Source organism: Suncus etruscus, chromosome 5 (assembly GCF_024139225.1).
Source record: "Suncus etruscus isolate mSunEtr1 chromosome 5, mSunEtr1.pri.cur, whole genome shotgun sequence".
NCBI classification, from domain to species: domain Eukaryota; kingdom Metazoa; phylum Chordata; class Mammalia; order Eulipotyphla; family Soricidae; genus Suncus; species Suncus etruscus.
The window spans coordinates 101,392,228-101,412,885 of record NC_064852.1 but is presented as its reverse complement, the minus strand read 5'-3'; the positions used below and the strand labels follow the sequence as shown (position 1 = coordinate 101,412,885).

The following is a 20,658-nucleotide window of genomic DNA, read 5'->3' as shown; positions in this document are numbered from 1 at the left end:
CTGGAGACTGAAGAGAGAAGAGAGTGAATAATTATCATTTTTAATACAACTGATTTTGAGGATTTTTCCAGTCACTGAAAATTTCAGGGAGATGTCCAGATGGAGAAATCTATTGTTGGATCTCATTAAAGACTAATGAAAAGAAATACAACTCATGAAAATGGCTTGCATATGCTAGAAACAGTGTCTGGACTGGTTCACCTGTAGATTCATAGCAAATTCTCTTTACTAGCTAAGGACAAAGGGAGTGTTTTTAAAGTAATTCAAGGAACTAAATACTTGTTAATAACTCAAAACCAGATGCCCTTGTTTTACATATTTCTTGAATTTTCACTGTAAAGAAAGCCAACATAGTGTTATATATGTTGCAGAGCCCCTAAATCTATTTTTTGTGTGGTTTTTGTTTTGTTATGTTTTGGTTTGGTTTGGTTTTTCGAGCCACACCTGTTTGATGCTCAGGGGTTAGTCCTGGCTAAGCGCTGAGAAATTGCCCCTGGCTTGGGGGAACCATATGGGACGCTGGGGGATCGAATCGCGATCCTTCCTTGGCTAACGCTTGCAAGGCAGACACCTTACCTCTAGCGCCACCTCGCCGGCCCCATTTTTTGTGTTTTTTATCATTAATTTGTATGCAATATTTCTATCTGCACAACAAAAACATTGCTTAAACTGAATATAAACTCACCTTATGGATCTGTGTTTTTTTCCAACAAATATTAGTAGGAAGTCCCTTAAGATTGCTTTTTCTAGCAGTTTTTTGTTTTTATTCTTTTTGTACCTCAATTTAATAATAATTTCAAGTTCTGATTCTGAGTATCTACTACAAACCAACTTCATCCCTTAACCCAAAGAGTGGGATAGTTCTCTCAACTTAAATATTGGTAAAACAGCAATAGTAACTATCATTCAGCACATGACAAATTTGCCATGAGTTTTATTTAATTTAATTGGTACAAGAACTAGTGGGGTTGGTGAATTTTAAAACCATGTCTATATCTGTGAAAAAGGAAGCATAGATATGTAAATAACAAAATAACAATAACAAAAGGGCAAAATGTAAAATAAAAATGGCTTATTAGGTTATAATTTTGCTATGTTTATTCTTTAATTGACTATCACCTAAATCAGTGGGAAAGATAATTTCAGAATCTATAATGTGTGTGGTTTCTAACAACTAGGAAGCTATACTTCTAGAATCAAAAGATCTATTGTGTTGAAGTTTGCAGTGCATTATAGATGAAATGGATGTTTGAGGAAGCCACACACCTCCAGATACTTTTCTCTGTGATATATTTTGATACTCAAACTGATATTCAATGACCGTTTTTTAGAAATTAAAGCAAAAACTTTCTATTGCTTCAGTTTTTACTGTGAATTATGTTGGAATCTTGAGAGGCAATCATCTGAGTAGGTGTCATGTCATGGTATGTCATATATTAATGAAAATTTTAGTGAAGCTGTAAATCAAAGACAGATATCAATACTGATTTTGAATTATTACAGAGCAGAAAATAAAGGAATTCTAATTAAGGTGATCTAATATTAGCCACACTGTATGACAAGTACTCAGAAAAACATTGTCATGACATATGTGAAACTAATAAAAGATCACAAAATATGAACAAAATCATAAAACCCCAAGGGGAATTTATAAAGAAAAACTTAAATATATAATTTTGATTATTTTATTTTATAAATTATTTATAAAAAATAATTTCTTCTGTCCTCCTATTACATGCTGTAGGTGTTGTTGCTGTGATGGTTTGAAATTTCCTTGATGTACTCATACATTTTAGTTGTGCTGCTGGAGGCCATATGTTCAGTTGCAGTGCTTGTATGCTTGGCCTTACTAATCACTAAGTTTTGCACTCCTCTAGTTGTAATGCATGCACACTTGTTTACTGGGCACACTCTGACTTGAGACATACAAGTTATGGTTGTGAGGCTCACTCCAGTCGCTGTGATGCTCATACCCATGCTCATCAAGAGTTAGAATTCTGGCCATGGCTCTTGCATGTGTTTTTAGTTCTTACGTTCACATATGTTATCCTTTTTGTGGTTCTTACGCATAACTAGTAGCAGTACAACTGGAAATTGCTTGTGACACCAGAGATATTAGACAATAGAACTGCCAGAATCTCATTTAGTCCAAGTGGGTCATCAGGGATTTTACCCATGACCATATGTTTGCAAAGCAGGTACTCTATGCCACTGAACTATTCTTTTAAACCTTATCTTTTATCCTTTATAAAGTATCATGGCTTGACCGCTGCCTGCTGCTTCAGCATCCCAGGTGAGGCTGACTTTAGCTGACATCACTGGACCTAATCCGGAATTGGAGGCCCCTTCTAGCTAGCTTCCAACAACTTTGACACTGACTTGTGTCATATTAACTGGCCCATTCTACTGGTCCTGAACCAATAGACCTGCTCAACAAATTACATGCTACTCATAGTTATTCTTCTCATTTGGTGAAGTCAGGCAGAGTAAAAAGAAAGCAACCTCAACTTAATCCCTCAGCATCTTTCAGGGGGTCTTACTACAAAGATTCACCACTCAGCACAGAAAATACACTAGAAAACCAGTGTGAAAAACACATAGAAACCCACAAAGTTTCATGAATAAAAACAGAAGCACCGAAGGTATAAACAATACCAGTAAATCTTCAGACTATTTCATTAATGACACTATGATGAAGATGTTCAACAAGTTCAAATAAGCGATAGGACTGATAGCCTTTAAAACCTAAGAAATTGTAAGAGTTGAAATGAAAAACTACTACAATCAGAAAAGATAGAAATGAAGAATATGGTAGGTGATATTAAAAAAATCTCTGAGGGGCTGGAGAGATAGCATAGAGGTAATGTGTTTGCCTTACATGCAGAATGGTGGTTCGAATCCCTGCATCCCTTATGGTCCCCTGAGCCTGCCAGGAGTGATTTCTGAGCATAGAGCCAGGAGTAACCCCTGAGCATTACCAGGTGTGACCCAAAAACCAAATAATAATAATAATAATAATAATAATATGATTTAAAAACTGAATAGCAGAATAATAGAAGCTGAACAAAAGATGAAGGAGATCCAAGATAATAACAATGAAACCTCTAACTAGCAGGGAGTAAAATATAAAAAATAAATGGCACACCAGATGATTTCAAGTGGAAACTAAGAATTTTTGATGTCTCTGAAAAACAGTAAAGTGAGAGTGATGAAGAAACAGTAGTTAAAGAAATCATCAACAAGAATTTCCTTAAGTTGAGGATAATAAGCAGAAGGATCCATGAGGTCTGATGCATTCCAGTGAAAGTAGACTCAGCTAAGAAACTCCAAAACATATTGTTCTCAAAATAACAAAATTCAAAGATAGAGACAATACTGAAAGATTACAGCAAGATCAGAAAAAGAATCTTACATACAAAGAAAAGCTTACAAGATGAAGCAGATCTGGCAAATGAAACTTTAAACGAGGTGAATATGGAGGAATATATTATAAAAACCTGAAAAAAGAAATACCTGACTAAGAATATTTTATCCACCTAGATTATCATTCATTTTTTAAAGAACTATACAGAGCTTCATGGTGATATACTAGCTTATGGAATCCATAGCCTTGAACCTAGTTTTGCAAAAAGGATTAAAAGAGGTTTTTTAATGTACAGGAAAATTTTCCCAGCATGTGGCATTGAATATGGCAGAAAATAATGTGCATATATTTGCCTTTTACTAGAACAAGAAAGGTATGTTTACTCCTAACTTGCTATATTTGTTCAATAGTGAATTAATTTATTTGGTTAAAACAAATTATCAATCATCACAAATTGACATTAATTTATTCTATATTAATCCCTTAAGTTTTATTGAAACAAGTAATATGAAATACTTTTATGTATGCCTGCTAAAGGGAGGGAAGCTTGGGTCATTGGTGGAGAGAGAATACTTGGTGTGACTGATGTTGAAACATTGTATGCCTGAAACAACTATATTATGAACAACTTTGTAAATTATAGTATTTTGATTAAAAGTGAAAGGAATAGGAGCTGGAGCATTGGCACAACGGTAGGGTGTTTGCCTTGTACACAGCTGACCTAGGACACACCACGATTCGATCCCCTGGCGTCCCATATGGTCTCTTAAGCTAGGAACAATTTCTGAGCGCATAGCCAGGAGTAAGCCCTGAGCGTCACGGGGTGTGGTCCAAAAGCCAAAAAAAAAAAAAAAATCGGAAAGGAACAAAAGTATCAGTCATAGTGAGATAAGCTCAAAGAGTTAGTGAACATGTTTTGCATGCAGTAGACAAGATTTAATCTCCAGAACTGAAAAGATCGATGAGCATCATTGGATGTGCCCAAACCAAGCCAAAGCAAAAAAACAAAACAAAACAAAACAAAAAAATAAGTAAATGTATATCTTAAATGAATAAAGTTAACTAATGAATCTTGTCTAAGATTATTGAAAATTGGTTAACAAAAAGCATTCAAAATCATTAGTTAACAAAAAATGTCACTCTTAATTTTTGAAGTATCACATTTACTATAATGTACTTCTTTTGAAATGTATGTACTTCTGACTTAATATCAAAATAAGCATAACTAAACTGAATCTGTTATTTTGACTGAATCATTATAAAGGGTCCAAAGAGGAATGCAAGCAATATCGAAGACATGGAGCCTGATAATACAGCAGTTAGGTCATTTGCCCTGCACACAGAGGACACAGGTTTGATATTGGCACCCCATATGGTCCCTAGAACACCACCCGGAGTGATCTCTGAGTGCAAAGTCAGGAATAAGCCTATCCACAGCTGGTATGCCTCCCCCCTCCCCCCCAAAAAAAAAGAAAAGAAATGTCACAGGCAGACTTGAAACACTTTGGCTTTGGACCACAGAAGATACTATTCTGTGTATATAACCTATTAAATAAAGGAGAAAGCGACATTGGAAGAACACTTTCAAGAGTGTGGTTAAAAAATATTTTTCAGGGCCAGAGAGATAGCATGAGGTAAGGCGTTTGCCTTTCATGCAGAAGGAGGGTGGTTCGAATCCCAGCATCTCAATTGGTCCCCGGAGCCTGCCAGGTGCCATTTCTGAGCATAGAGCCAGGAGTAAACCCTGAGCGCAGCCGGGTGTGACCCAAAAACCAAAACAAAAAAAATATTTTTCATAGCCCTCATTATGGAGATAAAAATTTAAAAAACACACCCCCCCAAACACTAAAGCATTGTACTTGGAATTGGATAGAATATCCAATTCTGAAAAAGGCAGTATCAGAATAGTAATAAGTTTCTCCTTCCACTTTGTCTCCATGTCTTTCAATTTGTCTTTAGATTGCAAATAGAAACCCATTTTTACAAAGGTACCTTCTGCCATGGGACCTTCATAATGAAAGATTAGTAAAAAGGAAGCATACATTTCTTTGTCCTTCCTTTTTATAAATAAGATTAAAGTGGAAATTAGTTTTCCATTGTAAAATCACTTAATCATAATTAAACAACTTGTGAGGTACATATGTTGAGAAATATTTACTGTAAAAATAATTCTATTTTAGAGGTTCGTGTGTATCTTTTTTTTTATGGCTGTGGTGGTAAAAATAATCTAAAAATAGAAGTTAAATAAAACACATGTTCCAAGAAGAAATAACTAGCTTTAGTAATTTTAAAATTTTAAATTACAGATACAGTCCTTTTTCTCTGTCAGACCCATTCAAACATGTCACGCTCTTCACAGTAATCAATGCAGTCATCTTAATTCTATACTCTTCTCCAAATTAAGTGGTTAGATTTCATCATCTGCACCACATTATTGAACAATTAGCCTAGCTTTTATTCCAGTTCACATTTATCTGTAAAGTGCATTAAGTAACCATTTGTATGTTTCAAAGAGTCATGGTTTCCCAATTGCCTCTGGTTTATATTCTTATCAAATTCTACTACCTTATAGAAAATTTAATTTTATTTTCACAGCTCTTGATTGACCTCTTTTTCTCTATGATTTTTTCAGCCTTGTTTGTTCTTTCCCTCCTCTCAGATCAAGATTTCCCCACTCTGGTACCATATTCAATGACTTTTCAGGGTTATACACTTCTTTCTGCCTGTCAATTGTTATTTGAGCAGTGCTTAGTTGTTTGCTCTCTTTCCTATAAAACAAATGAAAGAAAGAGAGGAAGGAAGGAAGGAAGGAAGGAAGGAAGGAAGGAAGGAAGGAAGGAAGGAAGGAAGGAAGGAAGGAAGGAAGGAAGGAAGGAAGGAAGGAAGGAAGGAAGAAAGAAAGAAAGAAAGAAAGAAAGAAAGAAAGAAAGAAAGAAAGAAAGAAAGAAAGAAAGAAAGAAAGAAAGAAAGAAAGAAAGAAAAAGAAAGAGAGAGTAAGAAAGAAAGGAAGGAAGGAAGAAAGAAAGAAAGAAAGAAAGAAAGAAAGAAAGAAAGAAAGAAAGAAAGAAAGAAAGAAAGAAAGAAAGAAAGAAGGAAGGAAGGAAGGAAGGAAGGAAGGAAGGAAGGAAGGAAGGAAGGAAGGAAGGAAGGAAGGAAGGAAGGAAGGAAGGAAAGGAAAGGAAGGAAGGAAGGAAGGAAGGAAGGAAGAAAGAAAGAAAGAAAGAAAGAAAGAAAGAAAGAAAGAAAGAAAGAAAGAAAGAAAGAAAGAAAGAAAGAAAGAAAGAAAGAAAGAAAGAAAGAAAGAAAGAAAGAAAGAAAGAAAGAAAGAAAAGAAAGAAAAAGAGCAGAAAGGGAAGGAAGGAGAAAGAACAGGAAGGGGAGGAAGAAAAAAAGGAAAAGAGAGAAAGAAGAAGAAAGTTGCCAAATTGTAAACTTAATATAGTATATGCAGATGTTGATTTATGTTGATGCACAGCTGAAACTTATAAAACATATTACAATGTTACTTCAATAAAAAATTATTTAAACATAGAGTTTCCAGATGTTAGATCTTACTTTAATGATCACATCTATAAAATCTCTAAATCTTCTTCATCTCAAAGCTAGGATTTATGATTGTGCTTTGTTCTTTTTTGTGATTTATCCAGGAACTATTTCTCCACCTCTAGCCCCAGTCCTGACCCTTATATCTATTCAGCAGTCTTAAGATTTTTTTTTTCCCTCCAGTCTTAAGATTTAACTAAATTCCAGGTAAAGTTTCTAAATGCCTTAGGATATATGAGGTATTAGTGATTTGTGAGAGAGGTGGATACAGGCTATTATCCAAAACCTACGGGTTCCAAATGTTTGGGTGGGTCTCTATTTTTACATATTATACTTCTTTATTAAGATGGGTCAGAGCTGGTTTTGTCATGATAATTTTAAATCCACTTATTCCTATTGAACTTCACTGTGAAACTCGATAAGAATTACTCATAAGCATGCTTCACATCAGTATTTCCAGAATGCAGCCCAAAAGCAGATCTTCTATATAACTAATAATAACTAATAGTAAACTTTTATATTTCAGATAACCATCTCATATGCATGGTCTGTTTCGGTAAGTACAGGAGAAAGGGCTTTAGTTTAGCATTCAATGGATATAATCTTTTTTTTCCAAAAAATTCTGGTGTTCCATTTAATGGGAACCATGAAACAGGTGTAACTAAATCTCTATTTTCTTCTTTCCTAATAAACATTTACTTTCCAGAACCAGATTGATAAAATGAGTAAGGTTCTTGCCTTATACACAGATTACTTAAATTCAATCGCAGGGACCTCATAGGGCCCTCCAACTGCTGCCAGACGTAATCTCTGAGCCCAGAGCCAGTAGTAAACCCCAAGCAATACCAGATATGGCGCGCGCACGCGCACACACACACACACACACACACACACACACACACACACACACACACACACGTCAGAGATAGTACAGTAGAGTGGGCAAGGCACTTGTTTGGCATACAACTGAACAAGGTTCAATCTCTGAAACCCTATCTGACACTTGAGCCCCACCCACAGTGATCCCTGAGTGGATTCACTCAGGTGTGACCCAAAATCCATTTTAAAAAATTGACAGAGTTAAAGAGAAGCTAACTCAACTGTTTTTTCTAAGTAATAATGTGGTCATACAAAGATATGTATTGCTGGTGGCAGCTTACTAAAGTTAATGACTATCTTGTACAAAAAGAGATATCTCTTTTTGTTATGACTTGAAATTGACTATGATAAGAGTATTTGTATCAGGGGATTGAAAAACAAAACTAATTGGAACTTTCTTTTTTTTCTTTTGGAGAATTTATTGTTAAATATTGTCCAGAGCACTATAAGATTTGTTTGGCTTTTAGAAAGAGGAAATGCTGAAAGAGGAAATGTTGGTCTAAACCAAAGAAGATAATAGAATGTATAAGGAGTTTTAATGTTATTATTGTTTCCTTAATGGTACCTAATGGTACCTATTTCAGTGATATGTTAAAAAAAATAATCATTGAAGTTTAGGTTAAAATTCTTGTTGGTTGACAGAACAAGACATTTTTAATTCAATAAGAGAATAATTAAATTGGTTACTATTTGCTACCTATGTTAATAATAGCTAATGTGCAAAAATATACACTATAATATTTGAAATAATATAAAAATGACCTGAATGTCTTCCAGAGATCTCAGTGACTAAGTCACTATTCAATTTATGTCACAAAATTAGAAGTTTTGAAACCAGAAATATAATACATAACACATATGATATGGTCCCCTGGTCACAATCAGGAATAATACCAAGTGCAGTTTCAGGAGTCACTCCTGAGCGTAGTTGGATGTGGCCTAAAAAGAAAACAACCAAACAAAAACCACAGAATGTTATTTTATTTTATTTAAGCCTGTAATAATTTTTTCATATAAAAATGTTTATTTGTCTCCAAACTGTTAATTCATTTCTCTCTGCTTGCTGCTTTTTGAGATGTCATTTTTAATGTTACTTTGTTAGAAAGCTCTTTATTTTATCAATGATTGCCTTTTTTATTGTAAGAATTTATTCAAGAGACAAAATTGATTAACATAATGAGGTAAGCTAACATAACATAATATAGTGACATAACATAACATATAATATAATTGATATAATAATACATGTAAGTCAAAGAAAGTTTCTGATTAAAAACATATTTTTTCCATAATGGCTTACATATCTTTCACAGTAGTGTTTTAGGTACATGTTAACATTGAATCAGGGGAATACCCATCACCAAATATGTCCTCCCCCATTCCAGTTCCTTTTCTACAACCCATATAACCCACCATCACCCCTTGGGCTGCTAGAGTAGGTGGACCCCTCTTTGTCTGGCTTACTATTAGTGATCTCATATCTGTTTGGTCCTGGAACCCTCGTTTCCCCTTCTATTTAAGAGGCCGAGCTAGAAAAATCGAGGTATGTGGTTTTGTTTGAAGGCAAGAAAAGCAATAGAATGGGGTACAAAATAAGAGGGAAAAAAAAAAAGAAGTCAAAAGTCAAATACGCTGAAAATGAGCTGAGTCTCTCTAGAGGCTTCCAACCTCAGTTTGAGAGAGGATGTGAAAAAGGTAATTGAAATACCACAACAATACAGAAAAAATTATCGAATTAAATAACCGGTGAGCACTACAGCAATAAAGATAGGCACCACACAATAGTCTTGGTTCTGAAATCAGCTCATGCTCGAATGCAAAAAGAAAGAGAAAGACAAGACAAAATAAAATAGAATAATATTGGAGACATCAACCGTAATCTCCACACCAAAATAAAGACGTCAAAAAAATCGATCAATCGATAATAAACATGTGGAAAAATGATTGTTTTGTGCTTTCTTTTTTTCCTCCTTTTCTTTATCCCCCTGCATAGGCACAGTAACTATTGGGGTTATTGTAGAGGGAATTCCCTTGACCTAGGAGACACAGGGTTTCTCCACCCCTGAAGTATACTGTCATGGGATTAACTCTAGACTCCTTGCATGATCATTTACTCTCCCCTTGCTGCTTTCGTGGTGTGCGGAAGACTTCTGCTTTGTCTTGGATGGTAAAATCAGACCTCTGTTTCTAGAGATCTTGGTGGCTGTGCAGCTCAGGGAATGGAGTTTATGAAGTCTTTCTTTGTGGTTCTAGTAGTTATGTTTCTTCAGTGTCATTTTAATCCATCTTCTGTAGTTGGTGTTCTTGGTCGTTATGTTGCTCCTAGACTGGAGCCTGGGATAAAGTCTTTCGTTATGATTCCGGAAGACCCGTTCAGTTGTGGTTGTCTCAGTCAACCTTCTGGAATTGGAGCTCCTGTTTGTTGAACAGATCGTATTCCAAAAGCTAGGCTATTGTTGCTGCTGTTGTTGTTGTTGCTGGTCCCTGGATGTGTACTGTCCAGTCTTGGTTGCAACATGCAGTATATAGCGATCTTGGCTTTTGCACATATCAAAGAGTGACTTGTTTTCTGATTTTGTCTTGTTGATAGCTGATGAGGGAGGACAACTTGCTCTTAGATTAAGTTGTTCCCATTTCCTCCTTGTCGGGTTATCAATTTAGGACTGGCTCATGTTGGTGTCAGAGCAGCATTGTAAGTGCCCTGGAGGGGATTTGGTTCCTTGAACTGTTGCAGAGAATTCTGTTGTATCTATGTCTGGGATCCTGGAGTTAAGGCTGAACGGTCAGTGTCTAGTTCCCTGGAGCCTAAGTTGTTTCCACATGACATACATTCAGGGTGGGAGATGTCCCTGTGTTGTAAACAAGTATGAGTTCTTATCCCTAGTAGATAAGAGCTTGTTTTTATAAATACAATTTCCCCTTTGTTTAATATGTCTTTGCAGGAGGAAGTGGTGCTACATTATATTGCTGGTGGATTTGGGGGGTGGAGAGAAAAGAAGCCAGACTCCCGACAAAAACTAAGAATATATATGCTCACACATATCTAAAGGAAAAAAAGAAGATTAAATAAAAGATGTAATTAAAGGGATAAAGTGGGGCCAGGAGAGATAGCATGGAGATCCGGCATCTGTCCTTTCCGTAGAAGGGCAATGGCTCAGAACCCGGCATCTCAAATGGTCCCCCGTGCCCTCCAGGGATGTTCTCCAAGCATAGAACCAGGAGCACCTTCCGAGCGCTGCCAGGAGTGACCCAAAAGAAGCAAAAACAAATCAAATCCAATAAAAAAAACTAAAACAAGGCAAAACAAACAAAATAATCTAACAAGAATAAAAAAGAAAAGACAAAACAGAGAAAAGGGGGGGAAGTGATACAGGAGATCTCTATTTTTGGGGAGAAACAGAATAAGAGGTAGTGTTATATAGGTCTATACTTATTATGCAAGAATAGGGTTCCCCCTTGCTTTTTGAGATTTCCTTGTGTGGTGTGGGGTCCAGGCAGGGAGGTCTTGGGTACAGTTCTTGCAGTGGGGGTCCTTTGGAGCTAGTTCCGGTATCAAGCCACAGTCCACATTAGGGAGAGGTGATTAGGAGGGCCACACTTCATGAGTCTGTCAGGGTGTTGGTTTTATTTTCTTGCCGGGAATGAGGTGAGAGCTTGAGTGGGTGTCTCTTCACTTGGTTAGTGATGAGAAGAGCAAGGCATGTTAGTTTGGTTGAAAGGGTTTGATGCTTGGGCCCTGTGGTAAAAATTCGTAGGTCTCGGTTGTTTCTTCGGTGATTTGGCTGGTCCTGTGCTTCAGGTCCTAAAAGAAGGCATAATCTAGAAATAAAGGGTATGTTAAAGAGTTTTATCTGGCCATTTTCATGCTTCAAGCAGAGTATGGTGCCTCGGGTGACTGAGCACCGAGGTACCCCCATAGGATGTTCACATTTTGTATCCAGGAACCCCTATGAACAGAAAAACTGAGAGGTTATTTTAAATGTGGTAAGGTTAAGGGATTCAAATATCATGTTTTGAAGTGTTTCCATTGGTTCCATTCAGTAGGTTCCCATCATAATTTTTACCTGTAATCCTGTATATGACCCCTAGTAAATTATTATGGGTCTTTGTAGTAAAACGATAATTACTTACCTGTTCTCTCTACACTGCTGTTTCTGTTGTTGCTCATTTCTTTATGATATAGTGTGTAGTCGGGCTTTGTGTTGTTTCTCTCCCCTTTGTTTTGGGCTATACTCTCCAGTATATGGTGATTATTACTGTGTTTGAGGTTCCTATCCTGTTACACCCTGTTATTTAATCATGGGGTATTGGGTGTATATCTGGTGTATATTCTAGGTACTTCAGAATAGTGCTATCATTCTGTGTTTATCTTTCATCTTCTGGCTTGCTTCATTTAACATAATATGTTCTAGGTCCATCCATGTTGCTGCAAAGTCTGTGATTGTATCATTTCTGACTGCCATGTAATATTCCATTGTGTATAGATACCACATCTTAATAATCCACTCATCTGTTGTTGGACATCGAGGTTGGTTCCACGACTTGGCTATTATACTGAGTGCTGTGATAAATAGTGGGGTGCACACATACTTTGGGATGAATGTCCCTTCGACTTGGGGGTAAATACCTAGGAGAGCAATTGCTGGGTCAAATGGGAGCTCAATTCTGAGCTCCTTGAGCACTCTCCAGACTGTTCTCCATAGGTGTTGGACTAGGGGGCATTCCCACCAGCAGTGGATGAGAGTGCCTTTTATACCACATCCCCGCCAACACAGATTGTTCCCATTATTTTTGATGTGGGCCATCCTCATTGGTGTAAGGTGGTACCTCATTGTTGTCTTGATTTGGATTTCCCTAATGATGAGTGAAGGTGAGCATGTTTTCATGTGTTTGTTGGCCATCTTTTGGTCTTCCTTGGAGAAGTGTCTATTCATTTCATCTCCCCATTTTTCTATGGCTTTATTTGGTTTTGGGGGACTCAGCTTTCTGAGTGCTTTGTATATTTTGGTTATCAGCCCCTTATCTGATGTGTTGAGTGCGAAAATTTTTTCCCATTCAGTTAGCTGTCTTCTTGTCTTGAGTTGGGTTTCCTTTGCCATGCAGAAGCTTCTTAGTTTGATGTAATCCCATTTGTTTATGTTTGATGCTAAGATCCTTGCCATTGGTGTTCCATCCTCGAAGACTTTTTTAATATATAGGTCTTTGAGTGTTCTGCCTATTTTTTCCTCAATAAACTTTATAGATCCTAATCTAATTTCAAGATCTTTAATCCATTTTGAGTTGACTTTTGTATAAGGGGTGAGGTATGAGTCATTTTTCAGTTTCTTACAGGTGGTTTTCCAGTTGTACCAACACCATTTGTTGAAGAGACTTTCTTTGTTCCATTTCAAGTTCTTGGCTCTATTGTCAAATATTAGTTGACTGTATATCTGGGGATTTATTTCTGGAAATTCTGTTCTAACCCACGGGTCTGAGGCTCTGTTTTTGTTCCAGTACCATGCTGTTTTGATCACTATTGCTTTACAGTATAGCTTCAGATTAGGTAAAGAAATGCCACCCAACTTCTTGTTTTTCAGTATCTGTTTGGCTATCCTGGGTCTTTTGTGGTTCCAGATGAATTTTATGATTGATTGTTCTAAGTCTTGAAAGAATGATGCATGTATTTGGATGGGGATTGTATTAAATCTATGTAGGAGTTTGGGTAGGATTGTCATTTTGATTATGTTGAGTCTACCTACCCATGAGCATGGGATGTTCTTCCATTTCCTTAGATCCTCTTCAGTTTCATTCTGAAGTATTTTGAAATTTTCCTGGTATAAATCCTTCACTTCCCTTGTAAGGTTGATTCCTAGGTACTTGATATTTTTTAAAACTATTTTAAATGGAATTGTATTTTTAATCTCTGTCTCCTCAGCTTCGTTATTTGTATAGAGAAATGCTACTGTCTTTTGTGTATTGACTTTGTAACCAGCCACTTTGCTGTAATGGTTAATCAATGATTGCCTTTTAATAAAATATATTAAGTCTAATTCTGTTTTCTACACATACCAAATGAAGTGTGTCCTTGTTCTCCAAATTCTGTGATTGTGATGAGTACACAGATTTTTTTATATAAGTTATATAAGACTCCATGTATTTCTGTTAAACAGAACTAATACTAAAGTAAGAATACTTTATCATCCTCCTTACTTTTCATGGACATATGATACAATAGTGAATGCTTTGTTCATGTTCATATATTATGGTAGTCATTTGGACCATGATTAATTTTTTCATATTAAACTGCAGTAAGTAAACAAACTCAAAACTCAGTAGACCAAATCTGCTTTGTCTTTTCAATCCTAACTTGATCACATGTTCTGTACAAGAATCTCTTTTCATGGTGGTCACAATGTACCAAGAGCAAGTTTTATTTTTTGAGTAAACCTAATCTTATATTTGCAATTGTGATAAACCTCCCTTTATATTTATCAAAGAAAGAATTTTAACACTACATTTAACAAAACAGCCCCAATTTTTGATATCCTCTCAAAATAGCACTCTTTAAGAGGTAAAGGAAAGAACATCCCATTTCGCAGACCAAGATGACCTCTGTTGAGACACATTGCCAGGTGATAAGTGTATGCTACAAGTGTACTGTGTCTTAGAGATATTTTCAACTGTTCAACTAACTAGAAATTCCTATATGCAACATGCTCATCATCAATCAATTTATATTCTGTCTCATCATATATGAAACATAAGGAATTTTTACAACAGCTCAAGAACAGATGAGTGGATAAATAAACTAATACATCTATACAAAAGTACTGTGAAATTGTTAGGAAAATTGAAGTCATGCAATTTGCTTATACATGGATAGATATGGAGATTATCATACTGAGTTAAATGACTGACCACACTCATCTTCTGGGCATTAAAATGTATGAGAATAATACTGAAAGATGACAGAAATAATGGGTGGAAAGTGCAATTAAGTAAGACAGATGTCCATACAGTTGGAATTGATCACTGGACAAAACTAGTAATTGAAAAACAAAAGTGGATGATACTAGAAGCAAACAGTCTCTTGAAATTTGAGTGGAAATAAAAAATGATCAGACCTAAATACCAAATCCAAAGTCAACAACAACAGAATCAAGACTCCCAATCTACAACAAGCTACACACAAAGGGGACCTGTTACACTAGCAGGCCGGGAGGTAAAAGATGGAGGTATTGTATGCATGCTGGGATCAGCGGTGGAGAGAGGACAATACTTGTGGTGGGAATGGCCCTGATTCACTGTCACTATGTACCTTAAATATAATGTGAAAGAATTGTAATTCACATTGTTCACAATAAAAATTATATAAAAAAGAGTACAAACATATAAAGGGAACTCAATATTTGACTGTCACTCTGATATTAGGTAAGAAAATGTATTTTTCTCCCTCTTTGAAAGCAATTTAAAAATTTTACATGTAGATTTACTGAAAGAAAGTAAAGTGATATTTGTGATATCCCTTAAGTAACAGTATTCCAAACTATAGTGCCTAAAAGGAAAAAGGAAAACAAAAGAAAAGTATCTGGTCACACTGGGTAGGAGTGAAGGTTGGGATGACCAGAGAGGGTAACTGGGGATATTGGTGGTGGGACATGAACAATGATGAAGGAATGGATATTCAAACATTGTATGACTAACTCAACTATCAACAACTTTTAAATTCTGTGTCTCATGGTAACTAATGTTACCCAAGTACTGACAGGAGTAAGTCCTAAACACCATGAGTGTGGCCCCCAAACAATAAATAATTATTTTGTCACATCAAAGGGGGGACAAGAGAAAAAGGTAATTCTCCCTGAATTTTGTCTTACTCAGGATTTAGTATGTGTTAGGCAATATATACTTAAATTGCTTTTAAATTCAGATTTTTGTTGTTAGAAAAATACTCTGTTAGTAAATAAGAGTTAACAAAAATATGATAGCAACACTGTAAATGATAGTCCATTAGAGGACATTATAGAAAAAATGAGAACAGCTTTAGCAATGCATGTGAAGAAATGCCAAGATGGACATAAATTATATCAAGAAACACCTAATAAAAAGGAAAATCTGTTTTTGTAAGAACGCAGATTTTTCTGAAATACTTCTTAAAAAATAAATATGCTTTGAAATTGCATGTCAAAAGCTGTTGTGACATACTTTGGTATGTACTTCCTACTATATTATTTCTACAAAAGGAAAGACTAGACTCCTGTATGTTTTCAAATATGTTTACCATTTTCTGGTGTGGGATTTTTTGGTCTCTAAATGTCAAACTTTTTCCTATGAAAAATGGATGTTAAATGCCACCAGATTATTTTAACTCTGTAAGGGCTGAATTGTTGTTAAAGGAAAGGACAACAATACTTGTAAATAATGAAGTCTGATTTTATTCACAGAAAATGCAAACATTAAAGAAATTGGTTTCTCTTTATTTTTTCAGAATTTTCTACATAATACTTTATTGTGTTTTTACCTTTATACATATACTCCTACTTAGAATACATTGCATTTTCCTACTCAGATAACATCTTATACATGCCTATTTTTTATGAGGAAACCATAATATATTGTAGTATAACTGGAAGAAGGAAAAGGCTGAGTTTGAGTTTACTGATGGATGAAATTAATTTATAAAAGAAATATAAATAGAAGCCAAATAGATATGGGTCTGTGAGACAATGTTGTCCACATGAGCTATTATGCTGAAGGTATTGCTTTGGGCACTCGTTTCCTTAGACTCCTATGAGAGCTGCATTTATTGTTTCAGTTTTCTGGTTGCAAGTGCCCTCCCTACTTCCTTCTGTGCCTTGTCTTGCTGAGAACTCTCTGGCCTGACTGATTACTTCATATCAAGCTTTTATTCCTAGAATGTTCTGTAGGGTAACCATGTTTGTAATCCCAATAGCATGGTGCAGCACAGCTTTATTTCGTAGTACATTATTTTGCTGGAGCCCATAAGGCCAGATTGTTATTTCAAGGACAACTTGTTTGCTGATTTAGGTGGTAATGGTTTCCACTAAGATGTTATCACTTCTGAACAAGGACACATTTATTCCAACATCAGAGATGCCCATCACAGAGTCTAAAGATAATTTTCCCTGATGGAAACCTATAACCTTGAGTTTTTTCCACTTTGCACAAACTAAAAGCTCTAAGCGTAGCTCCTAGCATTAGGAGGTTAAGAGTTCCAATTAACAGTCTTCTATTACAGGAGCATTTAAAAGTCTGTTGTTTTGATAGGTATATTCCTCCCTGTGCCGCCTTAAAGAGAAAAATAGAGGAAGTGATTTGAGTCACAAACACATATTGACTATGGGAAGAGAGGGACACTCTGTTATATGATTTTCTTCTTATAAATAGTATAGTAGGGATTTGAGAACTTGCACATGCTAGGCCTCTGATTTTCTGCTTCATGTTTTCAGATGACTAAGAATGGCACCGTGGACTCTGAAGAAGCTAGCACTCTCACAGTGGATGACATTTCTGATGATGACATTGATTTAGACAACACCGAGGTAGATGAGTACTTCTTTCTACAACCCCTGCCAACAAAAAAACGGAGAGCTCTGCTGCGGGCCTCTGGAGTGAAAAAGATTGATGTGGAAGAGAAGCATGAGCTTCGAGCCATTCGCCTCTCGAGAGAGGACTGTGGCTGCGACTGCCGCATGTTCTGTGATCCGGAAACGTGTACCTGCAGCCTGGCAGGCATTAAGTGTCAGGTAAAGATTTACATTTTAGGAAATCCAGTGGCAGACATTATCAGCTACCCCATGGAGAGACAATTTTTACTTTTAATGGCATTTCCTACATAGGAAAGCGTAGGAGTAAGTCAAGATATAATTCACTAGAAAGACTAATTTAGGACCATTTATTGTATGCATGCTATGCTCAAAGTAATAAGATACTTGTGAAAGTTAGCTCAGGGCAGCAGTAGAGTGTGTTTGGAGTTACTTTCTCTTCATTTTATTTATTTTAACAGTTTAGTTTGGCTTTTTATAAGGATTCGAAGAGATAATGACATCCTTTATCTTTGCGTGTGCATTTTCTCATCCATCTGTGGAGTTTAAAATGGTTGTTAATATGATAATGAACTAATGGAAAAAATTGCTAGATTAAAACTTAGTAACATAAATTCTACTCTGGTCTCTACTTTTTTTAGCAGCTATGGAAATTATCAAGTCAGAAAATGTTTCTGAACTGCCATCTGTAAGATGGAGGGGCCAGATTTGAAGAGGGGTCGAAAAACACTCTAGGATTGTTCAGAATTTCACTTTTTCACCAGTGCCAACAGCTTACTCCAACAATACTTGCTGAATCTGTCTCTCTTTCTATAGAATCTAGTTATGTATGTAATTCTGGAATACTGGTTAATTGTTCATGAAGAGGTTGATAATATAATGGAATGGGGAAGGAAACATGGGGGTCAGGACCTACTCATACAAGTACCATTCACCATGAAAGGGCATGCCTCTTGCAGTGGGACCAAACACTATATGTCATGTATCATGGATCCAAAACAATGAGAAGGTTATACAGGGAGAGTGGAATAGCAGCTCACATGACACTAAGTGGTATTGATCTAGACATCTTCAGCAAAGAAGGTGATTTTGTAATAAGTAAAGGGAAAAAATGGCATGACTAGTATAGAGACTATCATGTGATTTAGAATGAAAAACGCAAATGGGATGAAGGCAGTAAATTCACTTATTTAGCAGTGGCCATGTTAGCTGGAATGTAGCAGAAGGGAAAGACACTTAAGAAAAGAATATAAGCATCACAGAAATGGAAGTAAACTTCATAAGATGGAAAGAAAGCAGAAAAAAAGGACAGATGCAGAAAAAAATTTTCAAAAGCATTTGAGGGCTTAACAAATTACAAATATGCACCTAACCCATGGACTTTTATTGAATATATGCTTTAAAACTAAAAAAAATGCTTAAGTTTGAAAGCTTCCCTTCCCTTTTTTGTTTCTCTTTGCAGTTAAATTCTCATTTATTCCAGTACAAGTAAAATTAAGTCATCTCAAAAGCTAAAGAGTTGCCAAGAGAGATGAAAATTGTATTTAGTTTGTCAGAGTTCCATGAGGCTAATCTATGTTCTTCTTTCCAAGGTGGATCGAATGTCTTTCCCATGTGGCTGCACGAAAGAAGGATGCAGTAACACAGCAGGTAGAATTGAATTTAATCCTATTCGTGTTCGGACTCACTTTTTGCACACAATAATGAAACTTGAACTGGAGAAAAACCGAGAGCAGCAAATCCCTGCTCTGAATGGCTGCCATGGTGAGCTCAATGCTCATAGTAGTTCCCTGGGCCAAGTAGCTCATTCAGTAGAATATTCCATCACAGACAATTTTGAGATTGAAACAGAACCCCAGGCTGCTGTACTGCACCTACAGTCTGCTGAGGAATTAGATTGCCAAGGAGAAGAGGAGGAGGAGGAGGAGGAGGAAGAGGAGGAAGATGGGAGCAGCTTCTGCAGTGGAGTCACTGATTCTAGTACTCAAAGCTTGGCACCAAGTGAGTCCGAAGAAGAGGAAGAGGAGGAAGAAGAGGAAGAAGAAGAGGAGGATGAGGATGACGAGAAAGGGGACAGCTTTGTGGAAGGCTTGGGTACTCATGCTGAAGTTGTGCCTCTTCCCTCCGTCCTTTGTTATTCTGATGGCACTGCCATTCATGAGAGTCACTCAAAAAATGCTTCTTTTTATGCCAACTCTTCAACTCTCTATTACCAAATAGATAGCCACATTCCAGGAACACCTAGCCAGATCTCAGAGAACTATTCGGAAAGAGAAACGATCAAAAACGGTACCCTCTCGCTGGTGCCTTACACCATGACCCCTGAACAGTTTGTGGACTACGCCCGACAAGCAGAAGAAGCTTATGGCACCTCCCACTACCCAGCTGCCAATCCCTCTGTCATTGTTTGCTGCTCCTCTGCAGAAAATGACAGCGGAATGCCCTGTAATAGTTTGTATCCTGAACACAGGTCCAGTCATCCGCAAGTGGAATTTCACTCCTACTTGAAAGGCCCGTCCCCTGAAGGGTTTGTCTCTACATTGAATGGTGACAGTCACATTTCAGACCACCCCGCTGAAAATCCCTTGAGCCTTGCAGAAAAGAGCAGATTGCACGAGGAGTGCATCAAATCGCCAGTAGTCGAGACTGTCCCTGTGTAGTTTCAGTTATTCTAGGACCAATCAACCTTCTTGTATGTAAAGCATTGTATTTCATTGGATTTCTGGGCTCATCTTTGTTTAAACTGAGGACCAAAAACTCTTCGACTGTGGTAAATCTTCTAGACTGTGTTCTGTTTTTCTCCTTTCTAGCTATATGACTGTGGCATTGCACAAATACAGTCTCTAGGAGGATTTTAAAAGATTTCAGTCTGTTTTGATAGAAAATGCTAATTAAAAAAAAAAGCATATCTCACAGTTGCCTACCTGTCAAACTGTGCAAAACCTGCCAAGCTGTGTAGATCAGACTTCCAAGTTTTGGATTATCGGGCCTGTGCAAGATTGTTAACCAAGAGTGGGAAATAATAAGATTTAGAGTCCTAATTTTCAATATATCTGAAGATTATGGTGACTTTTTAATGTCAAAGTAATTATTGTAAGAAAAAAAAGATTTAATAGTTCCATGTGTATTTTATTTATGGTAGTTAGAAATTATGTTTTGATGAAAATGAACAGCAGCATGTTGTTTTAAGCTGAAGACTCATAGTTAGAACCACCGAGCATGCCCACCTCGATTGCACCTGGAATCCATTCATATTTTTTATGATTGTGACTGATCAGATTTGCAAATACTTTCTTAAGGGTGAAATAGGCCTATTTTTGCTATTTT

The 20,658-nt window shown here is 36.5% G+C and overlaps 1 protein-coding gene across 1 annotated transcript in view; it reads left to right on the top strand.

Moving 5' to 3' along the window:
* CSRNP3 (cysteine and serine rich nuclear protein 3) overlaps positions 1 to 20,442 on the top strand; it is a 123,902-nt gene extending 103,460 nt beyond the window's left edge. The window contains exons 4-5 of the mRNA XM_049773423.1: positions 17,236 to 17,532; positions 18,924 to 20,442. Coding sequence (XP_049629380.1) covers positions 17,236 to 17,532; positions 18,924 to 19,991 — 1,365 coding nt within the window. The 3' untranslated portion in view covers positions 19,992 to 20,442. The remainder of the gene's footprint in view (positions 1 to 17,235; positions 17,533 to 18,923) is intronic.
* The last annotated feature ends 216 nt before the right edge of the window (positions 20,443 to 20,658 follow it).